This window comes from Pleurodeles waltl, chromosome 8 (assembly GCF_031143425.1).
Source record: "Pleurodeles waltl isolate 20211129_DDA chromosome 8, aPleWal1.hap1.20221129, whole genome shotgun sequence".
NCBI lineage: Eukaryota > Metazoa > Chordata > Amphibia > Caudata > Salamandridae > Pleurodeles > Pleurodeles waltl.
In genome coordinates, this window is record NC_090447.1 from 320,941,594 (window position 1) to 320,954,634 (window position 13,041).

The window sequence follows — 13,041 nt, forward strand, 5'->3', positions numbered from 1 at the left end:
GTAATCCACACTACACCTTTAGAATTAATGAGTCAGCACTTTCTAGCTATGGAAATGTAATATTTACATAGCTACTTCAATCATAACTCAGAATCAAAAAATATAGCAACATTTAATATAGTGTTCATATGCTTGTCTCCTGCTCAGTTTTCCACTGACAGGACACTTCAAGGTAGGGCTAGAAGCAGTGACTTCTAAAAGCAAAACAGATCAGGTTCAAGGTCTCATTTCAGCACAAGACATCCTTTCTCATAAGATAAAGATTTCGGTTGTAGCTGTGGAATGTTTGCCAAAACATCAAGAAAAAAATTGGGGTGCCAAAATATCAAGTCCTAAATATTAAGAACCAAAATGTGATGAGGAGACCTAGACACTGAAGTTAGGAGGGAGGAGACAGGGCTCCGTTAGATATTCTAGAGACCTTTTGGTTAACAAGGAGCTACTGATTAGCCTCCTGTAGGACTGCAATTTGCTGGATGGCAAGGGTGAGGCATGAGACTGCAAACTTGGTTTTGAAAAGGTGAAGAAGCCCTTTTTGTCTTTCCCAGATTAATCTTTAAGTTGGGCTGATGACAGCCTGGTGCAAACCACATACCTCACTATGAGAGCATTCTGGAAAGGAGAATTGAAGAACAACTTTGAACTGGCTCTACAGTTTCAACAGAGGATTCAAAACTCCTGTCAGTCAGTTGTGCATAAAAATGGAACAGACTATGCTTCTCCAGCCACAAGTCCTCTATGGCCAAAAAAGAAAATGCTCCGCAGAGTACATGGAGGTCCGCTGAGTAACCAGGGATGGAACTTGCCTGTCAGCCAGTCTCCCAGAGGTTCTCACCTGAAGTCTAGATCTCTTGCTGGAGAAGCTGTATATCTGTCAAGAAGCACTTGAAATCCGCCCTGCTGATAGGGGAAGTAACCTGCCTGTCCTGCAAGACAGGTGACTGCCCAGAAGGGAGTGAGGCACAGCATGTCCCATGTGGCTGTGGGGTGTCCAGAAGAGCACACTTTTGGAAAGTGATTCAGGAGGACCTGTGTAACATAGGGCCACCCAGACTCTCCTGACGGTTCCGGACAGGAACATTGATTCTGTGGCGTTGCGAAAGACAAGGCCCGGTGCTCTGACTGCATGCTGACAAATCCTGATTGGCCTGGGCAGGGCTGCATTTGCTAAATTGTGTCTGGCCAGAGCTGGTCTGCAACAAACAGATTTGTGGTAGGCCCAGGTGAGGCTGCACCTGTCGAATTTGCAATCAGCCCGTGTGAAGGCCGCATCTAGTGAATCCGGGACTAGCCCATGTGGGGCTGTAACTGCCACGTTTTTCAGGAACTGCTTAGCTTCGTATCAGATCCAGTCGTCCCCAATGTGGGTTCTATCTGCTCACTACAGAGATTCTAAGGCACAGCACGTATTAGTGCCCCAGGAAGGACTGCACCATCTCAGGGCTGCTGCTTTGTGCACCCTGTAAGAACAGCCTGAGCAGGCATGCTGCAGAATGTGACCCAGCGCCTTGTGTGAAAGTATTCTAGAACTACCTGCCAGTGTGCTGCAGCTCTTTGGAGTGTCTGTGCACACCCTAGAGTACCAGGGGGGCGGATGGGATCCAGAGTGGGGTTAGAGACTCAAACACGAGTGCACATACTGTTTGGGGGGGATGTGCAGCACCCTTGCTAGATTCACATTACTCCAGTATACACCTAGAAATAGAGGGGTGAACCACCCAGAACCGTTAAGAGGGCTTGGGGTGGGCACAGCACCTGCATCCAAAATTGTGCCCAGAAGTACTTTCTTTCTTGAAGAACTAGGTACTGGATTGGACATTCAATTTACTGGGTTGTTGAATTAATGATGAACTCAGAGCTCCAGTATCCCTATACTATCTGACTACTTGCCCTCGCTACACTGATAGCCAAGCGCAGATAGGGCTGTACTTGGACCGGTTTGCAGAGCCATAGTAAGACGGGCCTTAGACATCAAAGAAACCCCTACCTTTCCCCTTTGCCCCCCCCTCCCATAAACACGGTCCGGCACTCATAGAAACAACCCTGATTGTCATACAGCATAGAAACAATCGTGTTAGTTAAATTACCTGTTATTCAGTTTGTAGTTTTCAAATGCAGAGATACTATTTTGACGGTCAACGAACATTTACAAATATCTCTAATGTAAAATAAAAAATAGATCAGAAGGGTACAAATATGTTTAAACTGTAAATATACAAGCCTAGAAGGTATTAATGTATGCTATAGGATAAATAGGAGTCTACATAGCCAAGTTATGTAAACAGACCTATTATTTCCCCCCCTTTTCATCCATATAAAAGAGCAAGCACTTTATTTTTTAAACAGAAAGCTTTATTAAAGGGATCACATGTACGAATTTGACAAAAAGGAGTAAGGCCTGTAGTGCAACATTGTTCGTATCAATGCATAATTGTGGTCAAATTATATTGTACAATAGGAAAATTGTTTATTATTATAACAGTAAGGGAACAGTCACAGTTCTGTTTTGTTTTCTTTAAAAATGAATATTATATAATAGTTTGTGTGATGTTTTAATTTACATTGTAAAGTGTCTTGTATAGTCGTATTCTATTGTAGGTATGACTGCTTGTACAAATTTCAAGAAAATTAGAAGGTACCTGGATTTTTTTAAGTCAAGGAAAAACAGCTTGGGTAACTATTTACTTCAGTTGGTTATCCATCCTTGTTTCATACCAACATACGTTGCATACATAATAAACACACTTTGGAATGAAGCAATACAATAGAAAGAAGCAGAGAAGAAAAACTTACCAAAAAGTTTCAGGTAAAGAATGCAAATGAGAACAGCAGTAAGACGTAAACCAGTCCCCATGCCATTCATATATAACGAGATAGACTATCTTCCTATAAATCTTTGTATTTTACCTTAACGGGTGCATTCCTACAGCAGAACGAACCTGTAATAAGAAAATGAAAAACCTAGCTGCTTCTAATAATTTAAAACAGACTGGTCGTAGTAGAGAAGACCATTAGCCTTAAATCGTGAGGTGGCCCAAATGTGCTGCCACCCTGTAAGAAGGGCATCTGTGGTAATGATAACTTGCAGCTGGGGGACGAGGAACGGCCTGCCCAGTAACAAGTGCGTTGTCACCATATTAACTTGTGCTGAACTCTGGGTTCCACCACCAGATCGCCCCACTGACTATTACCTTGTGACCACTGCTATAAGCACATATATTCTGGGCACATGAGCAAGCAAGCATTTGGAAGTACTGCAATGCAAAGTATTCATTCCTAGTCGTTTCATGATCATTCTCAATTTCAGGGAACAAAACCTCTGGCAAAGGTAAAGAACAGTTCAAATGAACTTAATTCTGTTGCTGTGTTAGGTTTTGCCTATTACTCTGTCGAGGCATGGGGCTAAAAGACATTTGTCCCATGGGGCAAGGTGCAATTTGTTTTGCACCGGCCATGGAACCTTATTTTTGGAGGAGAGACACTGCTTGGTCAGTGTGAATGAGACACTGTTCTAAGCTGCTTCTATTTACTAGCCAGTTCTCCAGCTATGTCAAGACGTGAAAAACACTGCAGTGAAGGTGCACTGAAATCAACGCCAGACATTCTGTGAATTCCTGTGGGGCTTGGGTAGTACTTAGAATGGAAATTTGTGTTCCACTTCCCAAAAACCTGAGGTACTGGTGGAATATCAATTGGGATGTGGAAGCAGACACCCCTGAGATCGAGGGTCACCATATAATCCCCAGCGCAAAACAACAGAATGATGTCTAGCACGGTTGTAGTTCTGGAGAGCTTGGACTCGAAATAGCAGTTTAGCAGTGGAGAACTGACCTTAGCGTTCCTTTATCTGGAATTAGAAATAAAGTATAGGAAGTGTATACCTAGACCCCACTGATCTGGCAAACACCTTCTATCAATTCCATCTGGAACAATGCCTTAATTTCTTCATGCAGCAGCCTTTAATGTTCTTGGGTAATTCATTGACAGAAATAGTATTTTAGGAGGCATGGAATTCCAGGCTGTATCCATATGTGATAATGGATAGGCTGTCTGAGGTTATCTCTTCCCACTGGGGAAGATATAACCTTATACTTCTTGCGACTGATGAGTGTTCGAGGAAGATGTGAAGGAGGTCATTGTTCCTGGTAGAAGGGCCCTTGCCTTGAACACCTATGGCCTTACATAGCTGTTTCTTGGAAGCTTCCTCCTGAATAGGGTTTGAAGCCTGTCCTTACTGAAAGTACGGGAGGAGTTGGTATCCTGGATGATGCAGTGTAGTTGCAGCTTTTGCCCTCGCTCGTGCCTTTGTGTGTCAAAATCCCTGATCTGGCCATTTGGCTTTGGTGTGCCATCTTTATTTTTCCATGCATATAATCCACGTGAGGTCTGAAAAGATGTCCACTGTCCAAGGAGACATTACGAAGGTATTGGACTTCAAAGCGAAAGCCCAAGACTCAGACGATCCTATCTATGCAAAAGGAGGATAGTGTTAGTTTCCACCACCACATGTTTGGCTAATTTCCCAGCCTGTAATCTAGAATGGAAGCCAAATGAAAGGCATTAGAGCTAGCATGCTGGTAAACAAACGAATCTTAACATCCCGCACTGAGTGCCAATGGTCAATATTTAGCCTCTCTGTCTTTCTCAAACCCTTAAGGATTTTGTCTCGACATAGATTGTGAGCTTGTATTATGGACATAGGCAAAAATATTTTAGACCCTTTACTTGACCAAACACATTCGAATATATGCCACTCACATTGCACATAATGCTTATACTTAGAAAACTAGAGGCCCTATTACCACTAGGTGGGTGGCACAAAACAAAGACTGCAGTCAGGAGTTTAGTAACTAAGGTTGCCCAATTTAAGATGGGGGTTGCCACTTTGTCATCTACATCTTTAAAACATCCATAACTTCCAGCTGTACGGTGTTCCTCAACGTGAAAGTGCCAAAACATTATGCAGTCAAATACTGCATAAGGTACACAAAATCCCATCGAGGCCCCATGCATAACATAGAAAATATAAACCATTACACAACACATGGAGGCTGGGAGTATTAGGGAATACTAGTAAAGTAATCCACACCACATTGCTGAATAGAAACATCCAAGTAAGATATATAGCACATATTTAAATGTTTTATATAGCATCCCAAGATGCAGCTCAGAAGACAAATATCTTGTCACAGTCAATTAGGTAACGATTTGCCTGCCTGCCGAAATGCACCTGTACTAAGCAGGAGCGTAGCTTGGTTAATAATACTGGGGGTGGGGGAGCGTCAGATTTCCCACCAATCACGTTGGGATATCATGTTGAAACACCTGACAAGAGAAGCATGATATGAGAGGGGCTTAAGGAGCACTGGAAAGAGAGAAGAGGGCAGATTGTTGGGGGCACTTAAAAAAAAAAAAAGAGAGAGAGAGAGAGAGAGAGAGAGAAAAAAAAAAAAAAAAAAAAAAAATATGAATGAATTCCGGGTGTAATCCAACAGACACTTCATCATTATACCAGACTAAAAGCACTTGTACCCAACTATTTACCACAGAATAAATCTGCTAGGCGGTTGTAACACCCCAAACACCTACCCTGAAGCTACGCCCCGGTACTAAAAGAAGGAACTCCGCCAACTATTAGTATGCCAGTTTAGTAGTCAATGAACAAGGCTTTATTCCATTCAATGAACAAGGCTTTATTCCATTCAATGAACAAGGCTTTATTCCATCTTCGGTTGGTCTTCAAGCAACAGAAAGGAAACTAGAATGCTCAATGACATAGCTAAACAAATAGCATTGCTAATCCAAGAAACAAGTTGAAAAAAAAGAGGAAAAAGTAATAACATCGTGCTGATTCATGTGTAAGGAGGAGGTCATGTTGGTTAAGAAAGAAGAAAGAGGCTGTGACTGTTTGAGCTGCTAATCATCATGTATTCTCTGCTGTTGGGCACCATGCCTAATGAGAAACAATATGACTTGTAGGAGAAGGGTAGACAGGAATATCACAGGCACAGTAAAGGTGAAAAACCGAGGGATTAATAAGGTCTCTTCCATGTTAAATGTACAGCAGGATTTATGTTTTGCAAGGTCCAAGCAATATTAATTACACAAATATTAATAAGCTTGATATGAATGGTTGTATATCATTACCCGCAGGCCACCTCATGGGAGTTGTTACATCGTGAGTAACTTGCATAATTACACTGCAAATGGGACGTTATAGTCCGGTTTAGATTTTACGCACACAAAACCACAGACATTGAGCAGTTATGGTTATCTCAAGAAACTATAACTTATGCCCTGCATGCACAGTTTCTCATCAATAATTTTACAGCACATGTTGCAGTGATATTATCAATGATGTTAGAGAAAAGGTCATGACTGATGTAATATGTGTGGTAATTACTAGTGCATGGCAAGAGTGGGAATTATAGTTACTGCTGAACTTCTATGGTTTTATGTGTGTAAAACCTGAACGTAACTATACTGTCCTTGTAACCTTTGCTTTTTTCAGTGAATTTCTAGATTTTTTGTAAAAAAAACTTGAATTTAATTACCATAGTTGAATCCAACCACCCTGCATGCAGTCTTTTGGCCGTGCGCCGCAGGGGGCTGGCTGCAGGGCCTGGTCTCCAGCAAGGTTCTGGGGCCAACCCCATGCCGCGAACAGATTTTGGTCCTCACAGACCCCTCTATCAGTCCCAAGGGATCAGGATACCTCTATACTGATCCCTTATATCAACGTTATCCACCCTCCTGGGAACTATGTCCCAATTGACAAATTAGCAGCCGCAACTTTTCTCTCAGGTTGAGGTCAGCCAATCACTACATTGCTCTTGTTGTGTGGATCTGTATTTCTAGATACACATTAATCTTTCTTCTTTCCTAACGCCAAAACTACTAAATAGATTTCAACCAAATTATTATAAAAATAGATCTTTCTGTACCAAAATTGAATGTTCTGCCAAATTTAGTGTAATTCGGTCTAGCGGTTCAGGCTGTAGTCATGTCTAAAATCCCTACGAGAAACTGCATGGGGAAAATGTGTTCTGGGTCCCCCCTCCTTTTTTTCAGGCCTCACTTGATGACTCACTCCTAAACTTTCCAGACAGTAGATGAAGAGAGTGGCAAACTAGTTTTGAAAATTGTGTGAAGATTTGTCAAATGGTGCCAATGTATTTAGCGAAACAAAAGACGCATGTCCTATGAAAACTAGGTCCTAACTACAGCTACCTACTAGCAACTGCTAGTAATTCCAAAAAGGTGGCAGGCATCATGCTGTGCTTTCCACCAGCGATGACAAGAAGGAAGCAATTTTTAATTTAACGGTATAAAATGGCAGCTATGCTAGATCAGCAACTTAAAATATTTTTTTATTTAAAACTCAAAGAAAAGTCATGAGAATCGTGAAGAATGTTGCAAGTGGCTCAGCAGTGCTTTGTGCAGCATATGATGTGCGCGTCTGTGCTTGTGTGTCTATTTGTGTGTATTACCCAGTGGCAGTCGCCACTGGAAAGTCCTAGTTAGGATAGTTTTTCCATAGAAAATGCATTTGTTTGGTTTGCTAATAAGTTTGATGCTGTTTGGCGAATCTTCAAGCTCTTTCCAAGTAAGATTTGGGGTGATTCATCTCGAGGGCTGAGAAAAAAAGGTGGATCCCCCTAAAACGCCTTTTCCCTATTCATTTTTCTGTAGGAAATTTCGGGATTTAGTGTAAATCTGCTCAGTAGTTAGTGAGCAATTAATGCTTAAAAAATATCTTTCACGCTGCAGAGGATCTGGAGGGCTGGCAGATCTTATGGTGAGAGCTGATTGGCTGCCATCACATCAACAAGGTTGTGGTGTTAACCATCTAAGGATTCAGGACTCAGTCCAGAGTCCTAAAAATAAGGTAAAAAAATATAAAATATAGATGTATGGGCCTGGTGGTGAGGTCCCAGAGGACCTCTCCAGGGGCCAAAAACTTTTTACAAAATTAAATAATTTTGTTGCAAATTTACAGAGGATGTGCTGTGAAATTGAAATGAAAAAGAAATGCGGGCTACTGTGCACTTTAAAACAATGTTCTCTAAGGTGGGACAGGACTGGGGGAGGGGGCGAGGGGTGGAAGGGACATTTAGGGGAAGACCGCATTTGGTTCCCATGCTTACGCCTCTAAGCCTCCCTGAGGACTTCGTCCCAGAGGCTGATATTTTCATAAAAGGACGGGCCCACCACCCTGAGCTTAAAAAGGCCCCAGGGCTCCGAACCCCAGGGTTGTATAAAAATATTAAGGGGATTAGGGTCATGTGGGCACCCTCTCTAAGCCTCTAGGAAGCCCCAGTGACCCTATCCCCCAGGCAGATGCTTTAATAAAGGGGATGGGAGCCGGGCAACTCCACTCCGCTGGGCCCACAAAGTACCAATTGGCGTGCACAAATCCCCTTCCAGAGCCATTTTATGGCCTGGGGACCTCATCCCCTTGAACCAGGCTCAGGGATGGTGTTTCTGTGTCCCCAAACTGCAGGGACACTGTCCACTTCTCTGCCCAACATCGTGGGCAGGGAAGGAGTAAAGTGCTCCCACCCTCCGAGAGCATAAAGCGTGGGAACACAACTTTTCCTTGTCTGCGGTTTTGGGAGCAAAAAAAAAAAATAAATCCCTGGGGAGGGAGAAAAGCCATGGGGCTCTCCTGCAGCTCCAAACACAATTAATTGTCCGGCCTTCAGGACATCCCTTAAATAAAAAATGCCAGCTTCAGCGGAGCCCCTAGGGCTGTCTGCAGGGAGATGGCAGGGATGTGGGGGCCCTATGGCAGCCTCTGCGGGGGGGGGGGGGGAATCCTAGGACCCAATGACCCAGGAGACTTACTCCTGGGTTAATGACCCAGGAGACTTACATTTTTTCTAATGTTGCTTGAGGCTGCAGAACTCCCTGCAACTACTTACAACATTAAAAAAAAACAAGCATTGGCAAAGTCAATAGTTTTTGCCTTTGTTTTTTTCTTTTTATCTAACTGTGTTACAAAATATTAGAACAATGTTATAATAATGTTTGTTTTAAATTTGATAAACCGTTAATAGTTCTGTTGTGATGTATGTTGCAGTAATAAATAAACAACTATCAACAACTCATTAAGTGTAATCATTTTTCTAATACTGTGTAATCTAGTTAGATAGAAAGAAAAAACAAAGGCAAATCCTACTGTATGACGGCATGTGGTGAAGAAGAAAGAAGACAGCATTGAAGGAAGACGATAGAAGATGGCAGATGGCAAGCGGTCAAGAAGAAAGATGACAACAGTGAAGAAAGAAGATAGCATGCGGTGAAGAAAAAATATGACGGCAGTGAAGAAAGAAGACAGGAGGCGGCATGCGGTTAAGAAGAAAGAAGGCAGCATTGAGGAAACAAGATGGCAAGTGGTGAAGAATTAAGAAGATGGCAGTGAAGAAAGAAGAGAGAAGATGGCATGCAGCGAAGAAGAAAGCAAAGACAGAAGACGGCCTGCGGCAAAGAAGACGGCAGCGAAGAAAGAAGATGGCATGCAGCAAAGAAGTTGGCAGTGAAGAAAGAAGACAGCGAAGAAAGAAAACGGCATGCAGAAAGAAAAAAGAAGTACCATCAGTGTTGTAGCCAGAGGAAGGACACTGGCCAGTGTCCACTGGCAAGTGACCTGAAGGAGTACTTGGTCCCGATGCAACACAACGGCATGAACAGCAAAGAAGACAGCACGAAACAAAGCAGACAACGTGCTGGCCAATCAGATGCATGTAAATTAGAGCGACGTTGGACCAAGCCAGAAGTAAGTTCAGGAAAGTAAGGGGCGGTTTCCAGGTCCCTTGCAGTGCAGGCGAAACCTAAACATTGTGTGATGCCCCGGCCTCTGCTAGAGATATCATCAAATAATAAGTCAAATGCCCTTACAGGGCATTAAGGGGCACGTCTTGAAGAAGCAGGGAATAAATGAGCGGCTTTGGCCACTCATTTATTATTCACTTTTGCCCATTTTTAATTGTTTTTAGGTCGAACGCACAACCGCTTTGATCTGTTGTAAGTATTGTGAACTTTTAACCACACCCATCACTTTCATTCGTTCCTGCCTTGCCTGCCAAAAAATAATTTGATGCACTGGTAAATGCTTTACTGCCTTAAGACAATTTTGGTCACACTTCGCAGACCACCCCTATTACATGGATTATTGCGCGACTGCCGATATACCTGAGCGTGAGCAAACTTTTTTTTTTCTTTTGACTCTCCCCTTCGTGCTTCATGGCGGCCATGGGGCTCACAGTGCAAACAGGTACAACATTGTGAACTCGATCAGTGGTATTAGAGCACTGGTAACATTGTTCATAGTTACCTAAACAGTCATCTCTTGTGGATCTCCTCCTAGAACACTTGAGATTGGTAAATGCTTTGTGTAAACAGAAATCCTAAAGGTGAAAGCGGCTCTCCCGGCACAGCGGGAGAGCCAATGCTACAATATTCACTGCACTCGGGAAACTTGACCCATAATGCTTTGCAGGGCATAACTTCTACAAAACATTTTTGCTCATAACTTAGCCTGTGGTGGTCCTAGGACAATGGGACCACCACCAAAACGTTCACTATGACATACTCTTTCTGTAGGTTAGTGGGGACCACAAAATAATAACCCCTTCCACCATTCAGTGCCTTTTAATCTTTCTCATGGCTAGAACCTTTGTTTTATAGCTGGGAATAGCTTGAGTTTTAAAGTATTTAATGTGTTTGTAATAATATTGCTATAGGCCTGCTACCCCTGAAAATGTATAATGCACTATGCTCTCTAGGGGCTGAATATACGGTTACACTCCCTTATTTATTGCCATTTTCTTTTTGTGTGGTTATGCCCTCTAGGGTCTAACTTTATAGTTACATGACCATGTTTCTTACAAATGCTATATTCATTGTGGTGTCCTCTAGGGGCTGTTCTAAGCATTACAGCCATGCCCCATAAACCTGCCCCATAATGCTTTGCAGGGAATTACTTTTACAAATTTGTTTTGCTTATAACTGTGGTGGTCCTAGGAGAATTGGACCACCCTCAAAAAGCAAGCATTCACCACAACGTGCTCCTTCTGTCTACATCATCTCTGGGTCCTCACAATATGTTAGTAGGGGGTCCAAAATAATAACCCCCACCACCATTTATTATTTTTTAAGCTCTCTCATGTTAGGTTATGTTTTATGGGCCTTGATTGTAATATCATTTTAGTGGGCCTGCTAGCCTTGACAATGTATAATGCACTATGCTCTGTAGGGGCTACATATATGGTTACACGGCATTGCTTTCTCCCACTCTTTTGTCATGTGGTTATACTCTCTAAGGGTTGACTGGTTATGTGACCATGTTTCTTTGAAATGCTATTTTTATTGTGGTGTCCTTTAGGGGTTGTTCTGAGCATTGCAGTCCACGTACTATAATATTCAGGGCATGAAAACCAGCCCCATAATGCTTTGCAGGGCATTACTTTTACAAAACATTTTTGCTCATAACTCAGCCTGTGGTGGTCCTCGGACAATGGGATCACCTTCAAAACACTCTGTCTACATCATCTATGGGTCCCCACACTAGGTTAGTGGGAACCCCAAAATAATAACCCCTCCAACCATTCAGTGTCCTTTAAGCTTTCTCATGGCTAGACCTTTTGTTCTACAGCTGGGAGAAGTTTTGTTTTAAAGGCCTTGTTTGTAATATCATTGCCCTAAAAACACCCTCTAGAGGCCAGGTATATGGTTACACTGCATTCCTTACTCCTGATTTTTTTTTTTCATGGGGTTATGTCCTCTAGGGGCCAACAATATCGTTACATGACAATGTTTATTACAAATGGCATTTTCAATATGGTGCTCTGTAGGGGCTGTTTTGAGCATTACTGTCTAATGCCAAAAAGTCATTTCTGATAAAGGTTTACATGATAATTGTGTATGTTTTAATAATCTCTCTTTATTACAGTTATGACCATGATTCAGGCCAACTTACCATCCTTATTACACTATGACTTTTTGAACCCTTTTGATATGTTTGGGTGACTCTTCAAGTTTATTTGTCCTCTGTGGCTGTCTTGTTTTGGGGAACTGTGTTAGCTAGCCAGCCATCTGATGGTGGGAAGGTAAAAGTGGTATTCTACTGGAATTAGCATGGCAGATTTAAATTGGGATGCTAAATGGCAACATTTTCAATTTTTGCTGCAGAGAGAGGAAGAAGGTAAGTGGAAGCACTTTAGTTATATGCAGGGCCACAGGAATTATATGGGAGGAAAAAACAAAATTATGAGGCAGACTTGACCAATTTATATGACAAGGAAAGTCCAGTAATTAATTTACAATGCCAATAGCTCTAACTCAAGAAAATGCGAGACAGTTTGCATTGCAAATGCTTGTTATTTTTCTGGATGTCCTGGTCCCACCTGGGACACCACGTGTTTTTTTGCTTAGGTGGCTGCTTTGGGGAGGCGGGGTTATGGCCACAGGCCCTGCGCGGCAGGTGGTTGGCTTTACGTATGGTAGTGAAATATTATTTCATGTTAAAAAAAAAAAAAAAAAAGAAATTCACTGAAAAGACAAAGTGAGGTTATTTGTTAGGTGAAATGATGAACTTAAAAAAAAACAAAAAAAAAAAACACAAATTTACCAACTATAGGTAACTATAACTCATGCCCTAAGGTAACTTTAACTTGCACCCTTACCATGCACTGCCAATACCACCACATAACTGTGCATGGCAGGAACGCGAGCAATAGTTGCCTTAAGGCACGAGTTACAGTTGAGATAAAAAAATAATAATAGTGAATTTCAGTGTTTTTTCATTTAATTATTATTTTTTTTTTTAATTTCCCCTAACTATAACGTTTCTTAAACCTTACTTAGTTTAAGTGAATTGTAGGGCAGGATGTGGGATGGATGAAAAGGAGATGAACATGGCGGTTTATGTATTGTAAAACAAAGTGGAATGAGCAGAGGTTCCATATAGGGCTTGTAGAGAAAGGAAAAAGAAGTTCCCTGAATGCAATCATGGTCAGCAATGAAAATTATATAAGTTAA

The 13,041-nt window shown here is 42.0% G+C and overlaps 1 protein-coding gene across 1 annotated transcript in view; it reads right to left on the reverse strand.

The window, feature by feature from the left end:
* Positions 1-2,330: 2,330 nt before the first annotated feature.
* ATG3 (autophagy related 3) overlaps positions 2,331-13,041 on the reverse strand; it is a 168,976-nt gene continuing 158,265 nt past the window's right edge. The window contains exon 13 of the mRNA XM_069204178.1: positions 2,331-2,639. Within this exon, the coding sequence (XP_069060279.1) occupies positions 2,558-2,639 (82 nt within the window). The 3' untranslated portion in view covers positions 2,331-2,557. The remainder of the gene's footprint in view (positions 2,640-13,041) is intronic.